Raw genomic sequence first — 24,491 nt, forward strand, 5'->3', positions numbered from 1 at the left:
TGATGTCTTCCAAAAGTAAAAACATACCACCAAAAAGGAAAGGGGATATGCCCATAAATGTATATGGTCCTGTGGTAAACACTCAAACTATAGAACCAAGAAAAGGGAAAAACCACTTGAAAACGGACCATATGTAAAATAAAATAAATTTTATTTAGGATAATTCAAAAACATATAAAACACAAACACAGCGTGGACAAACAAAGGTGGGAATCAGCGGAGGGGGGGGGGGAGACAATGAAGGGGGTAAAGAAATAGTCCAGGTGTGCTAAGCAATGGTGCAAAGAGACAAGTATGTCAAAGTGAAATTGCTCCCTGGTTCCCACCTTTGTTTGTCCATGCTGTGTTTGTGTTTTATGTTTTTGAATCATCCTAAATAAAATTTATTTTATTTAACATATGGTCCGTTTTCAAGTGGTTTTTCCCTTTTCTTGGTTCAAAAGTAAAAACATGTCAACTTTATGATGCCAACATAAAGTAGACATATTGTATATGTGAATCAATATATAACTTATTTGGAATATTTATTTTCCTTATAAGCAGAGCGCTTCAAAGTAAAAAAAAAGGCTACATTTTCGATTTTTTTCATAAAATTTTGGAATTTTTCACCAAGAAAGGATGCAAGTATCGACAAAATTTGACCACTAATATAAAGTAGAATATGTCATGAAAAACAATCTCTGAATCAGAATGAAAGGTAAAAGCATCCCAGTTAACTTTCGGTTTCCCCATTCTGCCCACCTACAATAGGCGAGGCAGAATGGGGAAACCGAGGAAGAGTGGCGCCGGAGGCTGCGGGCGTCGATTGACGATGGAGATCAGTGGGTGGCAATGACGTGCAGCTGGGTCCCTGGATCCTACGGAAGCCGGTGAGTTGCCTAGCAACATCTGGAGGGCTGCAGTTTTGAGACCACTATACAGTGGTCTCTTAACTGTAGCCCTCCAGATCTTGCAAAACTACAACTCCTAGCATGCCCACGCAGCTGTTTGCTGTCTGGGCATGCTGGGATTTGTAGTCTTGCAACATCTGGAGGGCCACAGATTTTGTTAGAGGGCCACATAGTGCAGTGATCTCTAAACTGTAGCTCTCCAGATGATGCAAAACTGCAAATTCCAGCATGCCCAAATAGCTGTCTCGGCATGCTGGGAGTTGTAGTTCCGTACCTCCAGCTGTTGCATAACTACATCTCCCAGCATGCCCTTCGGCGATCAGTACATGCTGGGAGTTGTAGTTTTGCAACAGCTGGAGGCACACTGGTTGGAAAACCTTCAGTTAGGTACTGTTACCTAACTGTATTTTCCAACCAAACTGAAGGTTTTCCAACCAGTGTGCCTCCAGCTGTTGCAAAAGTACAACTCCCAGCATGCATGGTCTGTCAGTACATGCTGGGAGTTGTAGTTTTGAAACAGCTGGAGGTTTGTACAGGGTACATTCACACGGACGAGTTTACACAGAGTTTCCTGCTTCAATTTTTCGCCGCAGCGCAAACTCCCAGCGGGAAACTCGCTGTAACCCGCCAGTGTGAATGTAACCTAAAAAACACTACACTATTCTACCACAAAATAAAGTGTAAAACACCACATATACACCCCCTTACACTGTCCCCCCCCCCCCACCCCCAAATAAAAAAATCATATAAAGCAATAAAAACTTATCGTACGGCAGTGTTTCCAAAACGGAGCCTCCAGCTGTTGCAAAACAACTCCCAGCATTTCCGGACAGCCACTGACTGTCCAGGCATGCTGGGAGTTTAGCAACAGCTGGAGGCACCCTGTTTGGGAATCACTGGCGTAGAATACCCCATGTCCACCCCTATGCACTATGTATATAAAAGACAGGCGGGCTCAGCATCATATAGAAAGGGGTGCTATTAAATTATTAAGCGTACCAAACAACAATTACTACACAAAAAAAGAGAAAGAAATACGCAATATAATGCACACCCACGGTAGCTATAATCCAAAAAATATCTTTATTACATATAAATATTACAAAGCGCAGACAATACAATTAAAACCAATTAGAAAAGGCCCAAATGGCCACTGCACAAACAAGGGGGGGGGGACCCCCTAACAAAAAGAGGGGGGGAAACCCCACCCAGGGCACCTGCCTCCACAAATAAACAGGTTATTAGCCTATCGTGTAACAAGAATGTTAAATCAATACAGTCCTGTCCCCACAACACTGATAATATGTATACAACCTGAGTATCCTTAATATATAGCACAGGGGACTAGTAGTGGAGGACAATAGATGGAGGAGGGTATAGATCAGTCCCAGGCAGGCCCTGAAGATTTCGGGATAGTCTTATCTGGACACCAGCACCAAACTTTTCGGAGCGAACACTTGCGCAGGTTGAATTAACCCGGAATCTTCGTCGTCGCCATCGCTTTGACCGTGCTTGGTTCCCTGCAGGTTGATTTCGGCCTCGTGGAAGGTCAGACATGCGCAGTAGTGACGGTCGGAGTCGATATCAGTCAACACCACAACGAAGAACATAGGTTGTTTCCGCTCTCGAGAAAGCTGCCATCCCCCTGGCTGACAAAACAGCTCTATTCCTTGCGGGAACGGAGTTTCGCTCCAGTCGGTCAGCGGGAACTGTTGGATGATTTTGCCAAAACCTTCACCAGATCCTGTATTCTCATGCTCGTATCCCACCACTATGAAGTAGTCCGCCAGCCTCGCCATGGCCGCCCGCAGTCCTCCCTTCCCACGGAAAATCTCAGCATCTTGGCCGCAGCAGCTCGGCCATGTTTGAGGGGCACAAAACCCTACGGATCACTGCGCAGGTGCAGACAGCACCCCTATGCAAGCCCTAATTTAGACCTCAAATGTTCATGGCGCTCTCTCACTTCGGAGCCCTGTCGTATTTCAAAGAAACAGTTTAGGGCCACATATGGGGTATTTCCATACTCGGGAGAAATTGCACTACACTTTTTGGGGGTCTTTTTCTCCTTTTACCCCTTATGAAAAGGAAAAATTGGGGGCTACACCAGCCTGTTAGTGTAAAAAAAAAAAAAAATTTAAAAAAAATTACACGAACAGGCTGGTGTAGCCCCATACTTTTTATTTTCACAAGCGGTAAAAGGGGGGGGGGGGAAACTAAATTTGTAACGCAATTTCTCCTGAGTACGGAAATACCCCATATGTGGGTGCAAAATGCTCTGCCGGGCGCACAACAAGGCTCAGGAGTGAGAGAGCACTATGTACATTTGAGGCCTAAATTGGTGGTTTGGACAGGGGGTGGCTGGTTTTACAGCGGTTCTGTCAAACGCAAAAAAATTAAATACCCACATGTGACCCCATTTTGGAAACTATACCCCTCACGGAACGTAACAAGGGGTATAGTGAGCCTTAACACCCCACAGGTGTTTGACAAATTTTCGTTAAAGTTGGATGGATTATTAAGGGCAGCATGGTGGCTCAGTGGTTAGCACTGCTGCCTTGCATTGCTGGGGACTTGGGTTCAAATCCCACTAAGGACGACAACTAAATAAAATTTTCGTTAAAGTTTGATGGGAAAACGAAGATTTTTTTTTTTTCCACAAATTCTGGTGTTACCCCATATTTTTCATTTTCACAAGGGAAAATAGGAAAAAAGTCCCCCAAAATTTGTAACCCCATGTCTTCTGAGTAAGAACATACCCCATGTTTGGACTAAAGTGTTCTGCGGGCGAACTACAATGCTCAGAAGAGAAGGAGCAACATTGGGCTTTTGAAGAGAAAATTTGGCTGGAATTGAAGGCCACTTGTGTTTGCAAAGCCCCCATAGTGCCAGAACAATGGAACCCCCCCCCCCCCCCACAAGTAACCCCATTTTGCAAAATACACCCCTCATGTAATGTAATAAGGGGTATGGTGAGCATTTACGCCCCACAGGTGTCTGACAGATTTTTGGAACAGTGGTCCGTGAAATTGAAAAATGTAATTTTTCATTTGCACAGCCCACTGTTCCAAAGATCTGTCAAACGCCAGTGGGGCGTAAATGCTCACTGTTATTAAATTCTGTCAGGGGTGTAGTTTCCAAAATGGGGTCACATGTGGGGGGTCCACTGTTCTGGCACCACGAGGGGGCTTTGTAAACGCACATGGCCCCTGACTTCCATTCCAAACAAATTCTCTCTCCAAAAGCTCAATGGCACTCCTTCTCTTCTGAGCATTGTAGTCCGCCCGCAGAGCACTTGACGTCCACACATGGGGTATGGCCATACTCAGGAGAAAATAACCCCCAAAATTTGTAACCCCATTTCTTCTATTACCCCTTGTAAAATATAAAAAAATAAAAAAAAATTGAGGAAAAAGCTGCATTTTAGTGAGACCATTTATTTATAATTTTTTTTTTATTTACACATACAACTTTAACAAAAAGTCGTAAAACAACTGTGAGGTGTTAAGGCTCACTGTACCCCTTGTTACGTTCCTTGAGGGGTGTAGTTTCCAAAAAAGTAGGCCATGTGGGTTCTTTTTTGCTCTGCTGGCACCATAGGGGCTTCCTAAATATGTCATGCCCACCAAAAACCATTTCAGCAAAATTTGCTTTCCAAAAGCCAAATGTGACTCCTTCTCTTCTGAGCATTGTAGTTCGCCCGCAGAGCATTTTACATCCTAACATGGGGTATTTCCATACTCTGAGGAGATGGGGTTACAAATTTTGGGGGGCATTTTCTCCCATTACCTTCTGTAAAAATGGTAAATTTGGGGGGGAAAACCGCACTTTTAGTGAAAATGTTTTATTTTTTCATTTACACATCCGACTTTAACGAAAAGTCGTCAAACACCTGTGGGGTGTTAAGGCTCACAGAACCCTTTGCTACTTGCCTTAAGGGGTGTAGTTTCCAAAATGGTATGCCATTTTGTGGGTTTTCTGCTGTTCTGGCACCATAGGGGCTTCCTAAATGTGACATGCCCCCCAAAAACCATTTCATCAAAATTCACTCTCCATCAAAATTGTTGCTCCTTCCCTTCTGAGCCCTCTACTGCACCCACCGAACACTTGACATACAGATATGATGTATTTCCTTACTCAAGAGAAATTGGGTTATACATTTTGGGGGACTTTTTCTCCTATTACCCCTTGCAAAAATTCTAAACCTGCGTCTACAAGAACATGCGAGTGTAAAAAATGAAGATTTAGAATTTTCTCCTTCACTTTGCTGCTATTCCTGTGAAACACAGAAAGGGTTAACACGCTTACTGAATGTCATTTTGAGTACTTTGGGGAGTGCAGTTTTTATAATGGGGTAATTTGTGGGGTATTTCTAATATGAAGGCCCTACAAATGCACTTCAAAACTGAACTGGTCCCTGAAAAATTCAGATTTTGAAAGTATTGTGAAAAATTGGAAAATTGCTGCTGAACTTTGAAGCCCTCTGATGTCTTCCAAAAGTAAAAACATGTCAAATTTATGATGCAAATATAAAGTAGACATATTGTATTTGTGAATCAATATAGAATTTATTTGGTATGTCTATTTTCCTTACAAGCAGAGAGCTTCAAAGTTAAAAAATAAAAATAAATAAATAAATGCAAAATTTTAAATTTACATTTTTTCATCAAATTATGGAATTTTTCACCAAGAAAGGATGCAAGTATCAATGAAAATTTACCACTAACATAAAGTAGAATATGTCATGAAAAACAATCTCAGAATCAGAATGAAAGGTAAAAGCATCCCAGAGTTATTAATGCTTAAAGTGACAGTGGTGTAGAAAATGACCGGGTCCTACACTGAAAATTGTCTGGGTCCTTAAGGGGTTAAAGGGGTACTCCCATGGAAATATTTTTTTTTTTTGTTTTGTTAAATCAACTGGTGCCAGAAAATTAAACAGATTTGTAAATTGCTTCGATTTAAAAAAAAATCTTAATCTTTCCAGTACTTTTTAGGGTCTGTATACTACAGAGGAAAGGGTTTTCTTTTTGGAACACAGTGCTCTCTGCTGACATCTCTGGCCATTTTAGGAACTGTCCAGAGCAGCATATGTTTGCTATGGGTATTTTCCCCTACTCTGGACAGTTCATAAATTGGACAGAGATGTCAGCAGAGAGCACTGTGGTCATGTCAGCAGAGAGCTCTGTGTTCCAAAAAGAAAAACCTTTCCTCTGTAATAGAAGTCATTTTCAAATCTGTTTAAATTTCTGGCACCAGTTGATTTAATTAAAAAAAAAAAAAAATTCCACGGGAGTACCCCTTTAAGCACACGTTTGCGTTAGTTTTTTCTCCTTGGCTTTTAAGAGACCTTATTTTTATTTTCCGTGTAACGTGATATTTTTTTTTTAATGTTTTTTTTTTTTTTCCAAGATTAAGTAAAATGACCAATTCAACAATGAAGTTGCAATGTGTTTTTATTTTTCCATATGAGGGCTTGATTTTTGTGGGACCAATTGAACTCTATAAAACAATTTAATTCTACCGTGGTGTTTATGGAAGAAAGCAGCTATATTTTAAATTCTGAATAACCCCTTTTAGTGTTTAACCCCTTAAGGACGCAGCCCATTTTGACCTTAAGGATGCAGCAGTTTTTTGCAAATCTGACCACTGTCACTTTAAGCATTAACCCTACCCTTCAATTCCCTGGTTGAACTTGATGGGCGTATGTCTTTTTGCAACCATTCTAACTATGTAACCCCTTAAGGACGCAGGGTTTTTCCGTTATGATTTTTAGAAGGTGATGAGGAAAAAATTAAAACGCTTTCAATTTTGCACATAAAATTCCATATGATGGCTTATTTTTTGCGCCACCAATATAATATATATACTTTGCAGTGACATTAGTCATTTTACCCAAAAATCCATGGCGAAACGGAAAAAAAAATTAATTGTAAGACAATTGAAGAAAAAATTTCATTTTGTAACTTTTGGGGGCTTCCGTTTCTACGCAGTGTATTTTTCGGTAAAAATAACACTGTATCTTTATTCTGTAGGTTCATACGGTTAAAATTATACCCTACCTATATAGGTTGGATATTGTCGTACTTTGGAAAAAAATCATAACTACATGCAGGAAAATTTATATGTTAAAAATTATCATCTTCTAACCCCTATAACTTTTTTATTTTTCAGTGTACGGGCCGGTATGAGGGCTCATTTATTTTTTGCGCCGTGTTCTGAAGTTTTTATCCGTACCATTTTTGTATTGATCGGACTTTTTGATCGCTTTTTATTCATTTTTTCATGAATAAAAAGTGACCAAAAATACACTATTTTGGACTTTTGAATTTTTTGCGCGTACGCCATTGACCGTGTGATTTAATTAACTATATATTTTTATAGTTCGGACATTTTGGCACGCGGCGATACCACATATGTTTTTATTTACAGGTTTTTTTATGGGAAAAGGGGGGTGACTCAAACTTTTATTAGGCAAGGGGTTAAATTACCTTTTTGTTAACTTTTTTTTTCACTTTTTTTTTTTTTTTTTTGCAGTGTTATAGCTCCCATTGTGACCTATAACACTGCACACACTGATCTCCTATGCTGATTCCTGCAAAGCCACACCGAGGAGGCAGGTAAGGGCCCTCCCGGTGTCCTGTAAGCTGTTCGGGACGCAGCGGTGAAATTTCACCGCGGCGGTCCCGAACAGCCCGACTGACTAGCCGGGATACTTTCACTTTCGCTTTAGAAGCGGCGGTCAGCTTTGACCGCCGCTTCTAAAGGGTTAATATACGTCCTGCGTCGTTAAGGGGTTAAGTACCAGGGTGTCAGGGCATACCTGTACCTGCGTCATTAACTGGCAAAGGGTTTTACTGGACTACAAAATTGATGGCTAGAATAGGCTATCAGTAGAACATTGGTTGGGTTTTGATATTGTGCACCCCCACTAAATAATAGACTGAAAAGTCTGTACAGCCACCTCTTTTTAGTTTAATCAAGGTGTTAAAAGTTGGAAACTCATTATTTTGATATTGGTGGTCCATTAGTTTAGTAGTGCTTCCAGGCTCATGTAAGGCTACTTTTACACTACACTAGAGGCACCATTACAAACAGACGTTAAGGGCTCTTTTTTTATTTTTATTTTTTTACTTTGACTAACTTCTGTTATTGTAACGGAGCCTAACGGGTGTCATAACTGGTACAGAGGAACCCATTCACTTGAATGGGATTCCTATGTCCGTTATGACTCCTGTCATTCCGCCCGAAGATATATCGGGAGAAAAAGAAGTCATAAGCACAAATCTTCCTGCTATCTTCGTACGACAGTCACACTGGCAGGCACAAATGATTAGATTTATTTTATTTTTTACTACTTTTGCATGTAAGCCTGGAAGGCATTTATTTGTATGATTTATGGTTTCTAAAATGTTCATCTGGACAGAATTTAGTAACGTGAATTTGATAATGGGAAATGTGTTTATTCTGCTGTTAATATATACTTACATGGACACTTACACGGTTATTACAGTTATATTCCTTTTGTAATCTTTTATGTTTTTTTGTGTTTTTTTTTTTTTTTTTTTTTAGCCTGGATTTTTGCCTGGTGATTTGAGCATGAATAGCCCCAACGCACTTTCACCCAGTGGAGGAAAAGGGGCCTCACATTACTATCCATACCCACCCAGCTCGCGGCGGCGGCCAGGAGAAGCAAATCTTGGTATAGGTTCTAGGTTTTTTTCTTCTTTTCTTTATTGTACATATTATCAGGTAGTTTCAATGTATCATATTTTATTTTCCCCAGTTATAGCCAGATGCTGATCCTTTTTTTATTTATTTTTTTTATTTTTTCTCCTTAGCTGGTTTCTATTATGGGGGGAAAAAAATGTGTACATTTTGGGGACTATTGTGCCTGAACTGTTTTTAACCCTAATGACCATAGACAACAATAGACAGGACCTGTCCCATTTAGAAATGCTACAAATTTGAAATGCTACTGGGAATTCTGTGACCTTTTTAGAAGTCATACTACAGAGTGTGTGGATCCTGTTCTATGCTGTGAATGGTGGATAATCCAGTGTTATCTTTCTACTGATGTTACATTTTACTGTACTCCGATCTGTGCATAGAAAAAAGGCACTGCAAGATTTCAGGGTTATTTTAAAATGTAGAGAGTAAAATGGAAAATTTGAAGAAAAAAAATGAACAAAAACAAAACCTTAAAACCTGGTTTAAATTATAGGAAATTTTCTGATGACACATTCACATTACGTAGCCAATTCAAATGGGTCAAGTGCACATACTGTAAAAAATAAAATAAAAAAAAAGCCAGCACAAATTTCAAGCCATCAATAAAACTTAGTTTGTGTACAAACTTCTGTGCTGCAACAACTTTGGTGAGAAGTAGAACCATCTATTTAACTATAACATTTGTTGGATCATTTTACATTTTACTTTGGTATTTTCATATTACTGTCCCGCTCATAAGTTTGTAACCATATAACGTTTTAATTGTGCAGATGTTCAGCCTAAGAAAGTTCGAAAGGTGCCCCCAGGACTTCCGTCATCTGTAAGTATTGCTAATTCAATTTCAATAGGTAGATATAATTTCATAGAACTCACATAGAATCAGACTATTTAACAGTAAATATAAACTGTTATTAGAAATTGTAATTCCTTTTAAAGGTTAAGATAATTCAGGCAATAAAAATTTCTACTTTTGTGTCATAGCTGCTGTTGTCGCATGTGAATATTGGCAATTGCTAACAGCAGCACAAAAATATGGTGGCACTATATATGGAAGGGGTAATACATTTATTTGATCATGGAAGGTGTTCTATTCCTCACACTGCAGCATCCTGTGGATCCCATTTCCCTAAACGCAAATTCTGGTGACACTGGAGGTTTTTTAATATTTGCAAAGATACTTTCATCATTTAATAGTAAATAGAAAGCAGGGAATAAGGGTAGAGCAGCCCCAGTTTCTCACATATTTAGGGTCATGTACACCTCTATATTACAGGTCTGTGTTCTAATGATCCATAATACAGTGCTACTGACCCATAATTCAGTACCATATGTTGTCTTTGGCATTATTGTACCGCAATCATCAGATTTTACCCTATATAACGCTTGGCGGTGACTACTTTTATAAGTTCATAGCTTCACCATTCCTGGGGGCAGGAGCGTCCCCCGGGGATGGTGAGGATACAGATTTTACCCTATAGAACGCTTAGCCAAGTGTTATATAGAGTAAAATCTGATTTTTGGTTCCCTTTTAAGTTTTTACCTTAATGACAAAGCCCCAGTTTTCAATTCTGGCATGTGGTAATAATGTTCCAACAGCCCTATTTTTTTTTTTTTTTTTTGTTCGACCACATTGTGTGAGACGTTTTACCTGACTAGCAGAACTTTTTATTGATACGAAGGCTGGCCTTCCATGGCAACCAATTATTGGATCACGTGATCACATTGCGGGTCACCGATAGATGACAGGGGGAGCCCACTCCGTCTTTGAATCCTTATAGGTAACATAGTTCATAAGGTTGAAAAAAGACCAGAGTCCATAAAGTTCAACCTATAACCCTAATAAGTCCCTATTGAGTTGAGTTGATCCAGAGGTAGGCAAAAAACCCTCATACTAGAGGTAAAAATTCCATCCCAACTCCAATATGGCAGTCAGAATAAATCCCTAGATCAACCTTCGGTCCCTAAAAATCTAGTATACATAACCAGAAATGTTATTACTCTCCAAAAATGCATCCAGACCCTTTTTGAACTCTATTACAGAGTTCACCATGACCACCTCCTCCGGGAGAGAATTCCACAGTCTCACTGCTCTTACAGTAAAGAACCCCCGTCTATGCTGGTGTAGAAACGTTCTTTCCTCTAGATGTAGAGGATGCCCCCTTGTTATTGATACAGTCCTGGGTATAAATAGATCATGGGAGAGATCTGTACTGCCCCCTGATATATTTATACATAGTTATTAGGTCTCCCCTAAGCCTTCTTTTTTCTAAACTAAATAACCCTAATTCTGATAATCTTTCTGGGTACAGTAGTCCTCCCATTCCCCGTATTACTCTGGTTGCCCGTCTTTGAACCCTCTCCAGCTCGACTATATCTTTCTTGTACACTGGTGCCCAGTACTGTACACAGTATTCTATATGTGGTCTGACTAGTGATTTGAACAGCGGTAGAATTATTTCCTTGTTGTGGGCATCTATGCCCCTATTGGTGCACCCCATGATTTTATTTGTCTTGGCAGCAGCTGCTAGCTGGTCACTACAGCTAAATTTACTTTTAACTAAAACTCCCAAGTCCTTTTCCATGTCAGTCATCCCAAGTGTTCTCCCATTTAATACATAATCACAGCCCAGATTTTTCTTCCCCATGTGCATTACCTTAAATTTATCAGTGTTGAACCTCATCTGCCATATCCCAGCCCAAACCTCCAACCTATCCAGATCTATTTGTAACAGTGCACTGTCCTCTATATAGTGTTTACCGCTTTACAGAGTTTCGTGTCATCTGCAAAGATTGCTACTTTACTATTCAACCCCTCTGCAAGGTCATTAATGAATATATTAAATAGGACAGGACCCAAGACGGACCCCTGTGGTATCCCACTAGTAACAGTCACCCAATCATAATAAGTACCATTAATAACTACCATAAAAGCTGATCAGGTTAGTTTGACAGGACCGATCCCTCATAAAGCCATGCTGATATGGGGTCATACATTTATTATTATAAAGATATTCTAAAAGAGCATCTCTTAGGAAACCCTCAAACAATTTACATACAACCGAGGTTAAGCTAACAGGTCTATAATTCCCATGTGCCAGGGTCAGTATCTTTGGGGTTAACCTTACTGAGACCAGTGCGATCTTGGTCTTGGCAGCTGTGAGTGACAGACAGGTCCCATCGCTGATATCCTGCAGCGCAGAACATGAGATCAATAGGACTTGCGCATATGTCCGTCCTATAGTCGGAAAGGGTTACACAAAGGAACTTTTTTAATATCAAAGGAGTTGTTTTTTTTTTCTCATTGATATGGAATGCAAAAAAAAGTTGGTATGGTCTGTCACGTGCTGATACTACACAGTTGTTTACATGTAGGAGGCACATGCATTGCTTAAAGTGTACCGGTCATGATGAGCCATGGCAGGATATGTTTAGGTGTCCCACACAGTCTCCTAGACTGATGCGATCAGGAGTCAGTATGTTGGAACTCTGCCTTTTCCTGCATTTGACAGTCTCCTTGCCATATGTTGCAGGGGATGAAAATGCAAATGACCATACCAGAAAGAAATGCAGAATTTGAGGTAATCAGCCCTGCCTTATGCCTTTTTACCCTTAGGCCCCTTTCACACTACAAAATTACTCCATTTTAAAGATCCGTATGAAGTTCCGTCTGAAAATCAGCTGTAAAACGGCAGTTAAAAAATCCTAAACGGCCGTTAGAAAATCCCATTATAGTCTTTGGGATTTTTCGAATAGCTGTTTTAACCCGTTAACCAGCCTAGCGGTATTCCCGAGCGTGACTCGGGGTTAATTTTCGCTGCTAGAAGCGGTAACCCCGAGTCACGCTCGGGGTAGAATTGCAAATTATTGCTTTTTGCGATGTAGTGATGCAGCCCCCGGGAAAATGTGATTATCTGCTCGGGTCGGCTCCCGTGGCGGGGGCCGGCCAGAGCAGGTAAAGACATATACTAAAAGTCAGTGTTTCTCAACCTGGGGGCCTCCAGATGTTGCAAAACTACAACTCTCAGCATGCCCGGACAGCCAAAGGCTGTCCGGGCATGCTGGGAGCAGTAGTTTCACAACAGCTGGAGGCCCCCTGGTAGAAAAACCCTGAACTAAGTGTAAAAGTAAAAAGGAAGAAAATAAAAAAACCTTTTGCTCACCTAATCCCGGTCCCTGCAGATGTCGTTCCCCTCCGTGCGCTCTGGTCACTGCTCTATTCATCTTACAGGACCTTTCACTTTTCAGCCAATCACAGGCCGCAGTGGTGTAAAGCCTGTGATTGGCTGAAGGGGAAAGGACTTGTTCTGCAGCAAATACACTAGGTTTGAAATCTGCCCGGCAAACCTAGTGTATCCTGCTGCAGGACAAGACAAGGTGACAGAGGGGGGAATGTGACAAGGGGGGGGATGTGACAGGGGGGGGGGGGAATGTGACAAAGGGGGGATGTGACAGGGGGGGAGTGGAATGTAACATGGAGGGGGGAGAATGTGACGGGGGGATGAATGTGAAGGGGGGGGGGGGGGAATGTGACAGGGGGGGGGGAATGTGACAAGGAAGGGGGAGAATGTGATATGGGGGGGGGGGGATAAGTGACAAGGGAGGGGGAATGTGACGGGGGGAGATGTGGATTTTCAATGCAAAAAATTGTACCGCTTTTGGTACAAATTTCCAGACGGAATCATACCGCTAGGGAGGTTAAAGCACGTTATTAATAACGGACGTTATTTTGTGACTGAAGACAGTAACTGGAGAAATAGTTCATGCACTAACGGCCGTATAGGATTTTGTAACTGCAGTTTTACAGCTGATTTTCAGACGGAACTTCGTACGGATCGTTAAAACAGAGTAATTTTGTAGTGTAAAACAAGCTTTATTTGAATAGATAGGGGTGGAAAAAAGGAAGATTACATTTTATTGACTAAAAGCATGCACACAGCTCTTAAATCACCACATGAAGACTAAATTCACTTATACATGTTTAACCCTAGAACGCAGTGATTTCAATTTTTTTTTTAGTTTCTATCCTCTTGCCTTCTAATTGTCATAAATCAGATTTTTTCCCTACAGACCCATAAAATAGCTTGTTTTCTATACCACCAAAGGGTAGTGGGAAAAAAAAACTACTTGTGCAAGGGACTAAAGCGGAACACAATCTACTTGTCCCTCAAGAAAATCCACTTGTCCTGGTAGATAAAATAATTTCAACCAAATTAGTATGTAAATAAGATTTTTATTAGTTTCAGCACTTTTTTTTCCTCCTCGTCCTATAATAGCCATAACTCTTGTTTTTCCATCTACAGACCCATATGAGGCTTGTTTTTTTTTTTTTTTTTTTCGCAATTCACCTTGTGGTCAAACTTACATATTATTTTGATACTTTAGGTCGGCCTGATAACACAAATACCAATTTTATTTTATTTTATTTTTTTTGTTTCAATAATTTTATTTCCAAATATAAATTACAACAGTAAATAGCAGTAAAAATTTACACCGCATCCTATTCAATATGAAAACGCAATTCTGTGTTTTGGTATTTTTTTTTACATTAACTCCATTTACCATACAGGATATAAAATGTTATTGTTTAATAGTTCGGTCAATTATACCAAATATGTTTATTTTTATGTTTACATAATTTTTATATGGAAAAGGTGGGTGAAATTAACTTTTAATATGTAAGGGGTTAATGGGTCGCGCCCCCTTCCCAAAGACTTTCGCTGAGGGGACGGGCGAGACGTCACGAGGGGCCGGGCATGACGTCACGCCCCGCGGCCGCGAACACGGAAGCCCGCACACAGCGTTCGGAGTAATGAACTTCTGGACGCTGTGAGCGGAGCTCCGAAAGTCAGGGCAGCGCACAACCCCTTTAAGGTGAAAATGGGATTGGTCCTTAAGGGGTAAATGCAGTGTTTGAGATTGATCACAGCATTTAACCATTAAAATAACAGACGGAGTGATCCCCGAGGTCTATCATTATCGGCAGGTGTCAGCTGCTAACAGCAACGGCATCTGCCAGTTATGATGCGGGCCCACATCATGTTGCCCTCACCCGACCCATGACATACATGTACGTCATAGTTGGGAAGGGGTTAAAGATTTGCATATGCTGAACAATGCTGTTCCATAGCACAGCATTGATCAGTGTTATAGGTGCTCCACTTGTACAGGGACTGCACAATTGAAGTGCCAAATGGACAGACAGAAGCAGGTTAAGTGAGCTCTTCCTGTCATTTAATCTAATATGGACCCTGTGATTAGCCTGCATGAGCTACTGGCAAGGGATTTTGAACATCAGCCTGATCAGTAATGTCCAGCATAAAGAAGAAAACTATGTGGCACACCCTTGATTACAGGGACACTGTTTTCTTCTTTACATTAACAAAGGGTGTGCACGCTCAGTCAATCATAGCATGAGGGACACGGTTTTCTTTTTACACAGACATTAGCCATGGGTTGCTGATTGCAACCAGGTATTAAAGGGTTAACTCATTGCTCATTGTTTGGAACAAACTGTTCCGAACACTGGAGCCAGCGCCAGGGACTCGTGATGTCATAGCCCCTACAACCCCATTCAGTTACCATGACCCCATTGCAGTATAGTTCACTAAGAATAACGGCAATTTTTGGTCGCTTGACCCTTAAAATGATGCATACTGCACTGACCACCTTGGAAGGGCAAGAGTAAAAAATAAATTAATCACTATGGAGTGCTAAAGCAGATGCAGTTTACCAATTAGAGAACCACTTTGGGCAAATTTTTGTTCAATCTGGCTAGAACAGGCCATAATTAGACAGCCAGTGATGCTTCTCCTTACTGGTGGTTTCATTTTCCGGACTACCTACAACATCCTTCAGATGCAGGTGTTTACTCACATGACTATTTGTGACTGTCCTATTCTTCCAGCTACTGCTCTGTGGAACAAAAATCACTTTATGTATGAATATAAATATAATATATTAAAAAAAAAAAAAAACTTGGCCAGTTTTGATTTTACTGTGTTTACTGTACATTGAAAATGACATGTCAGCAACTATAAATATGGTTACAGGGGTGTGGAAATTTTATTAAAAAAAACTACTTGTCCACGGGACTAAAATGGAGCAAAATCTACTTGTCCCTCATGACGATCCACTTGTCCCGGCCAATTTTCGCTTTTATGCACTCATTTTTTCCTCCTCGCCCTATAATAGCCATAACTACCTACTATAAGGATACCTTTTAATTTTTCAATAACATATTCTCTGAACCAAAAAAAAAATAAAATATATATAATATAGCCGGTGAAGCCCATGTGACGTGTATGATCAGGTGATGATCACATGACTGCTGGATACCGATGCGGAAGTGAACAACGCCATTATGGCGTCTATGGGCATTCAGGAGTATGTGGATCTGTCTCAAGGTAGATTTCATGTTTTTAATTGTTTTTAATTCACTGCCGATTTGGCGCACCTGTGGACTTTGGTCTAGGGATATCGATATACACTTATTTTATATAGATCGTATTTAATATATATTTATGCCATGACTGTATTGGTTTGTCACTCATGTGTTTTATATTTTGTATACACTTTATCCTTATGATTGTATGTTTGATCACTTTTATAACACTGTTTATACTTGATTGTTTGTTAATTACACACCTGATATAATGTGGATGTTGTAACCTGTGTATCATGCTTGAAAAAGATGGCGGGATGCTGTCGAAACGTCGCATTTGATATGGGTCAATAAATCCCAATTTTTGCACTTTACTACTGGGTGTGCTGCTGTGTTTTCTGCATCTTGGATTATTCGAGCCGTCTGCGATTGGGACTGCTATCCTTGCCTGCACCCCAAGACTCTGTCAGAACACGTGGTTGTGCTGCCTACCCTCTACATCTATATATATATATATATATATATATATATATATATATATATATATATATATATATATATATATATATATATATGTGTATATATACACACACACGGATGTGGAAATCCTATAGCCCGACGCCCGGGGACTAGTAGTTTTTGGCGCTGGGCAGGTGAATTGTTTATAGATTTAGCCCTGTATCGGGCAGGGACAGACAGACTTCCCCCTTATTTTTCTTTAATGCCGGTGTGAGGCGCAGGAGCCGATGGAAGTCTCCACCTCACACCGGCTCTGAGTGTATGGAGGGGGCGGCGGCCTCCAGCTGACTGCAGAGCCCCCTTATCTCCCCTCCCGGAGGATGAAGGACGCAGCTCAGAAGACACAGCAGGGGGAGAGAGAGGATGTTGACAGCTCCGTGCACAGCTCCATCCCCCGCACACAGCTCTATCCTTCCCCCTCCCCTGCTCTGTCTAGACAGGACCTAATCTACCACGAGGCGGTTGCTTGTTTGCACGGGGAAAACACAGAGCAGGGGGGAGGGGAGGGGGAGGGGGAGGACGGAAATCTCACCTCACACCGGCCGGGACTACAGCTCTGATGTCCACTCATGGTGGCTCAGGTGAGGAGACCAAGAATGCAGGCGGCGGCAGGAAGGGTGGTTGTATATGTATGGTGTGAGTGTATGTGTGATGGGGGGGCAGCGGCAGGTGTATGTATGATGTGTGCATATGTATGGTGTATATCAGTGTTTCCCAACCAGGGTGCCTCCAGCTGTTGCAAAAATACAACTCCCAGCATGCCCTGGGCATGCTGGGAGTTGTAGTTTTGCAACAGCTGGAGGCACCCTGGTTGGGAAACACTGGTGGATATGTATGGTGTGAGTGTATGTGTGTATGATGTCTATGTGTGATGTGTGATGTGTATGTATGTGATGTATGATGTGTGTATGATGTTTAAGTGTGATGTGTGATGTGTATGTAATGTATAATGTGTGTATGATTAAGTGTGATGTGTATGTAATGTATAATGTGTGTATGATTAAGTGTGATGTGTATGTAATGTATAATGTGTGTATGATTAAGTGTGATGTGTATGTAATGTATGATGTGTGTATGATGTCTGTGTGATGTGTATGTAATGTATGATGTGTGTATGATGTCTATGTGTGATGTGTATGTAATGTATAATGTGTGTATGATGTCTATGTGTGATGTGTATGTAATGTGTGATGTGTATGTATGTGATGTATGATGTGGGGTGGGCAGCGGCAGGTGTATGTATGGTGTGAGTGTATGTGTGTATGTAATGTATGATGTGGGGGGGCAGTGGCAGGTGTGTGTGTATATGTATATGGGGGCAGTGGCTGGTGCATGTATGATGATGTGTATGCATGAATGTTTTGTATAGAAGCGGACTGTCACGTCGGGCATTAGGGCAGTTGTGCCATCTAATTTTATTTATTTTTAGTGGCCCCCGCACTGAATTGCACCCCCAGAATCCCCCCCTTCATACTCACCCACCAACCAAGAGCCCCACGGATGCACACAAACATGCCCGAACCAAAACTACAACTCCCAGCATGTTGGACCATAACCTAAACTGTAGAACTATAAAGTGCAACATGCTGGGAGTTGTAGTTTTGGTTCGGGTCAGCTGCAGAGCTATAGGCTGCATCAGGGCATGCTGGGTGTTGTAGTTACTAACTGTAATTCCCAGTATTCCTTGACATAGACTATGGCTCTGCAGCTGACACAAACCAAAACTACAACTCCCAGCATGTTACACAATAACCTTAACTGTCCTACTATACAGTGCAACATGCTGCAACCCCCACACAACCATAGGCTGTATCAGGGCATGCTGGGAGTTGTAGTCATCTAGTAACTAAATGCAACTTCCAGCATTTTCTGACACAAAATGCACCCCCCCCCCCCCCAGTAACACACAAGTCCCTATTGGGACTGAAAAATTGTGATTAAAATATTTTAAAAAGTGCGTATACATGTGAATAAGCCCCTTTCCTAATAAAAGTTTCCAATTTTCTTTAAATAAAAATAATGTACAAAAATAAACATAAGTGGTATCGCTGCATGTGGAAATGTCCAGACTATTAAAATATAATGTTAATTAAATACGGTGAACGGTGTAAATGTAAATAATAGTCCAGAATTGCTCATTTTTGGTCACTTCATATTAGACATTTTTTATAAGGTGATCAAAAAGTTACATCTAGACTTTTCTGGGCTTGTCTCGGGTGTAAGAGGAGCTACAGCTCTCCTGCCTCTAATAGCCTGACATGTTGCGATCACCTATTAAACCATTAGATCACCGCTGTCAGCAGTGTCTAACGGGATCTTATATCCATCCCTGGTGGGGGGGGGGGATCAGACTATTTTGGTGGAAATTATTTTATCTACCAGGACAAGTGGATTTTCTTGAGGGACAAGTAGATTGTGTTCCGCTTTAGTCCCTTGGACAAGTATTTTTTTTTTTTATTTCCACACCCCTGATATATGTATGTTTGTATGTATGTGTGTGTATATATATATATATATATATATATATATATATATATATATATATATATATATATATACACACACACATATATACACACACACACACACACACACACACACATATATACACACACACACACACACACACACACATATATACACACACACATATATACACACACACACACACATATATACACACACACACACACACACACACACATATATACACACACACACACACACACACACACACACACACACACATATATACACACACACACACATATATTTGGGGAAGTGAAATTGAAATAGTAAAAGACAATTTTGCAAATTTAGTGGTTTTCTTTTCTACGCCATTTACCTTGAGGTCAGGTAACATGTTAGTTTTATACTTTAGGCCGCCAGATTACAGCGATACCAGATTTGTATCGTTTACGTCATGTTTTACTAATTCTGAACGTTTTCAAGTTTTTTTAATTGCCATTTTTTAACCCCTGTAGCTTTATTTTTTTTCCGCATACCAGGCTGTATGAGGGCTCATGTTTTGCGCCATAATCTGTTTTTTGTATCGGTACCATTTTGGCATTGATCTGACTTTTTAATCGCTTTTTAACTTTTTTTTATGGGATATTATAAAAATTGCAAATCTGTGGTTTGGTATTTTTTTTACATTTACCGTACGGGATACATAATGTTATAATTTAATAGGTTGTACAATTACGTACGAAGCGATACCAAATATGTTTATTTTTATTATGTTTGCATGTTTTTATATTGGAAAAGGGGGTGATTTGAACTTTTAACATGGAAGGGGTTAATGCAGCGGTCTTCAAACTGTGGCCCTCCAGATGTTGCAAAACTACAACTCCCAGCATGCCCGGACAGCCAACGGCTGTACTGGCATGCTGGGAATTGTAGTTTTGTAACATCTGGAGGGGCACAGTTTGAAGACCACTAGGTTAATGTGTCTTTCAAACTTTTATTAAAACTTATTTTTTTTTTTTTTACACTTTATTAGACTTATGAGGAATCATTAGATTCCTCAGACAGATGAATAGAGTTCTATTGAACTCTATTAATCTGTGTGCTTGGTGATCCATTGATAGAGCCTGGTCCAGCCAGGATCTATCAATGACAGAGCGGGACAGGAGGAAGCAGAGGTAAGTCCTCCGGCTACCTCTATAGTGGATCGCCCCCCTGCGATCGCGCTGCGGGGGGCGATCCACCCCACTAGCCCACCAGGGAGCATTCACATCTCCCTTTAGACGCCGCTGTCAGCTTTGACAGCGGCGATCTTAAGGGTTAATAGCCAGCCGCGGCGATCGCCGCATGCTGGCTATTAGCGGCGGCCCCCGGCTACTGAGAACAGCCGGGGGCTGCAGAGTATGGAGTGGGCAGGAATCCCGAGCCTGCTCCATACATACTGCAGAGCGCCGCATGCATCTCCCCATGCAGACGCGCCTCCTCCCCTCAGCTCTCCGAAGCTACAGCTGGGGGGAGTGAAGGCAGAGGACGCAGGTCTGCACGGGGAACAAGAAGCCACGCCCCCTCATCTCCCCCCGCACGTCTGAAGAGCAGGGGAGAGAAGACAAATACACAGCTTCTCATCTCCCCTGCTCTGCTTCCGAGGATACAGTTTTTTATTGTCGGAGGCGGCAGAGTATGGAGCGGGCAGGAGTCGGCAGCTCGCTCCATACAGACTGCAGATCGCCACCGCACTTGTCAGGTCCGGCCCTGCTTGCCCGAAGCCGGGCTAAGGGCCGGACAAATTCACCTGCCCGGCGCCCAAAACTGCTAGTCCCGGGCGTCGGGCAATAGGAATTTCACATCCCTGGGTTTATAGTTTTATTTATTTTTTATACTACCTTTACAGAATAAAAATATGGAGCAAAGATAACTCTGAATACTGTGCTATACAGTATTGGTCAGTGGTTGTAGTCAAGATTGCATGTAATAGTCCCCTATGGAGACTTTGTGGAAGAAAATGTAAAAAACTAAATTGTGAATAAGCACCTCCACTTATAAAACTTTAAATCACCCCCTTTTTCCCAAATTCGTCAAATAAAGTAAGGTAAACAAAAAGTCAATTAACCAAATTGGTATAGCTGCGTGTGAAAATGTCCAAACTATTAAAATATTAGGGATGTAAGAAAAAATCGATTCTCGCGATAATCGCGATTTTTTCATTTGCCGATACTGAATCGATTCAAAATATTTTTGAATCGATACTTTTAGGGATGTGGAATTTTTATCTCCTGACGCCTGGAACAGCATGTCCTGTCCTGGGCATCAGGAGATAAAAGTTCCACATTTGTGGAGCCGGGCAGGCCGGATCTGACAAGGCGTCGCTCTGGGTGTATGGAGCGGGCTCCGACTCGTGCCCGCTCCGTACTATGCGACCCCCGGCTGATTTCAGTAGCCGGGGGCCGCCGCTAATAGCCAGCATGCGGCGATAGCCGCGGTTGGCTATTAAAGGAGTACTCTGGTGCACACTTTTCTCATGTTATCCCGTCCGGGCTGCAAAATAAAAGAAAACGCACTTTATCTTACCTGCCAACGAGCCCCCGGAGCTCCGGTACAGGTGTTCGGTCCCCAGGCTGTATTCTTCTTACTTCCTCTTAGCCCGGCACGTCACATGGAGCTTCAGCCTATCGCTGGCCGCAGCGATGTCCCGCCTCTGCTGGTGATAGGCTGAAGCTCCGTGTGATGTGCCGGGCTAACAGGAAGTAAGAAGAATACAGCCCGGGGACCCAACACCTGTACCGGAGCTCCGGGGGCTCGTTGGCAGGTAAGATAAAGTGCGTTTTCTTTTATTTTGCAGCCCGGGCGGGATAACATGAGAAAAGTGAGCACCGGAGTACTAGATCGCCGCTGTCAAAGCGGACAGCGGCGTCTATTGGGATCTATGAATGCTCCCAGGTGGGCGATGTATCGGGATATATCGCGATGTATCGTCACCTAGGCGGTATCGCGATATATCGGGATATATCGAATCGCCACACTGGTATCTCGATTCGAATCGCCAAATTCTTGGCGATTCACACCCCTATAAAATATGTTAATCAAACTGCACAGTCAATGGCATAAGCATAATAAAATTGAAAATACTTTTTTTTTTTAGGGTGTGTTCACACTTATGCAGATTTGATGCACAAGATTTTCTGCTGCAGATTTCACTGTAAACTAAATGACTGAGCACAGCTTCTAATCGGCAGTTAGAAATCCTGCGCATCAAATCTGCGCAGGATCCTCCTGTATGTGTGAATGTACTCTTAAAGTGCAACTGTCATGAAGCTTGGGTCATATCACCTAACCACAGTGTGTGTATTGTGTGCATAATTACAGCATTTATAACCCCAAAAGACACTTCTGTGCAGCGTGACATAGCGAACCCCTGACTGACCCAGCGCATACTCCCCTTATCTTTATATGAACAAGTTGTCAACTTGTCATTCACACAGCCATCCCAGGAGATAGGCATGGCGGCCGCTGGGAATAGCGAATGGCCACGCCTATCCGACCGTTGGTGGCTGCACAGAAAAGCTGCAGTAAAAAAGTTAAAAGTAATGCTGAATACATATTATACACACACTGTGGTTAGGTCAAATGGCCAAAATGTCATGACAGTTGTGCTTTAGTCCCAAATCACTTCATGTACCAGAAAAAAAAATTTATGAAGGGTGAACCAGAAGTCCCATCAAAACAAAAATGATACCGATATAAAATACAGATCATAGCACAAAATGCAAGATGAGCCCTCATAAGTCCCCATATACGGAAAAGTGTGTTAGGGGTCAGAAGAGGACTATTTTCTCTTCTTACATAAAAAATATAATTTTAAAAGCAGTAAATGAAAACAAAACCTATATAAATTGGGTATTATTGTAATCCACGAACCTACAGAACAAACCGAAAAGTGCACTGGAAAAAAAATTAAATAAACTTTTTTTTCAGTTTCTCCCCACCAAGATTTTTATATTTTTCACTATAGATTTTGAGGTAAATGAGTGATGTCCTTTCAAAGTACAATTGAAGGTGCACAAAAAAAGGCAAGGAGATAAAAAAAACTAAGCACTCCTCGAAAAAAGTTAAATGGGCACTGTCACTTATTTTACCTGCTATATCATATGCAAAAGGGATTTTTAGGTTACTTTCATGACCTTATAAATCTGCCCACTAGGGGGTCTCCCTTTCAGTCTAGACCACATTCTGTCTGCTCAAAAGCAAACTTTGGTCTCCTGTCAAGAGACCAAACTCAGGAAGTGCTGTCTGGTCATAGGCAGTGAATAGCACTAGCTCTCTACCTGTGTATCAAACAGGGAGAGTGGATGCTATTTACTGCCTATGGCAAGACAGCACTTCCTGAGTTTGCTCTCCTGCCACGAAAGTGACATAAAAAGATTTTTTATGAATTTTTTTTTTACTGGGAAGAAGTTACAGTGCACATTTAAAGGATCATTGACACAAATATTGTAAAGTTTATTACAACCGAGCTACATGTTTTTTTTGTTTTTTTGTTTTTTTTTGTAAATGATAGGTACACTTTGACATTGCAGAATTGCTTTCTGTTTTACACTGTATTTATCACGCACAATGGCCCTCATTTACTATTGAAAACCTGTGTTATGTCCAATGTTATGTCGTGTTGTGCACCAGATTCTGTCACATTGCGCCAGATATTTTGTCTGCGCCAGATTTTGCGCCAGAATTGAAAAAAATCTGACTAACTCTCCGTTTTGCTAAGAAACCGTGTCATTCAGGAGTCTTCAGTCTGTGGTATAACACCAGCATGCTGCCTCTGTAGTCTCCTGGGGGTTGTAGTTCACCACACCTCTGTAGGGCATACACCAGTGTTTCCCAACCAGGGTGCCTCCAGGTGTTGCAAAACTACAACTCCCAGCATGCCCTGACAGCCTTTGGGCATCCTAGGAGTTGTAGTTTTGCAACAGCTGGAGGCACACTGGTTGGGAAACACTGTAACATGTGTTTGCTGAATAGGCTAGAACAGTGTTTCCCAACCAGTGTGCCTCAAGCTGTTGCAAATCTACAACTCCCAGCATGCCCAAAGTCTCAGGGCATGCTGGGAGTTGTAGTTTTGCAACAGCTGGAGGCACACTGGTTTGTAAACACTAGCATACACACATAACAGGGACTACAACTCCCAGCATGTCATTCAGGAGTCCCCCCCCCCCCTCCCCCTTCACATATAGGGGAGATTTATCAAAACCTGTGCAGAGGAAAACTTGCCCAGTTGCCCATAGCAACCAATCAGCTTGCTGCTTTAATTTTTATGAAGGCCTGCAAAAATGAAAGAAGCAATCTGGTTGCTATGGGCAACTGGGCAAGTTTTCCTCTGCACAGGTTTTGATAAATCTCCCCCATAGAGATCATTCCCAGTATGAGATTTATTCCCCTGCAGTCCATACATCTCCAGCCCGTGCACCTTCTCATTCATTACGGGTGCTATACAGTGACGGGACATCGTGGCG

The 24,491-nt window shown here is 41.6% G+C and overlaps 1 protein-coding gene across 7 annotated transcripts in view; it reads left to right on the forward strand.

Annotated features, from left to right (window-relative positions):
* The window catches only part of TCF3 (transcription factor 3), a 193,452-nt gene that overhangs the window by 114,745 nt on the left and 54,216 nt on the right, over window positions 1-24,491 (forward strand). For all 7 annotated transcript variants that reach the window (XM_056572494.1, XM_056572465.1, XM_056572510.1 and 4 more), the window contains 2 exons: window positions 8,460-8,589; window positions 9,389-9,438. In XM_056572494.1, the coding sequence (XP_056428469.1) occupies window positions 8,460-8,589; window positions 9,389-9,438 (180 nt within the window). The remainder of the gene's footprint in view (window positions 1-8,459; window positions 8,590-9,388; window positions 9,439-24,491) is intronic.

Source organism: Hyla sarda, chromosome 1 (assembly GCF_029499605.1).
Source record: "Hyla sarda isolate aHylSar1 chromosome 1, aHylSar1.hap1, whole genome shotgun sequence".
Lineage (NCBI taxonomy): Eukaryota > Metazoa > Chordata > Amphibia > Anura > Hylidae > Hyla > Hyla sarda.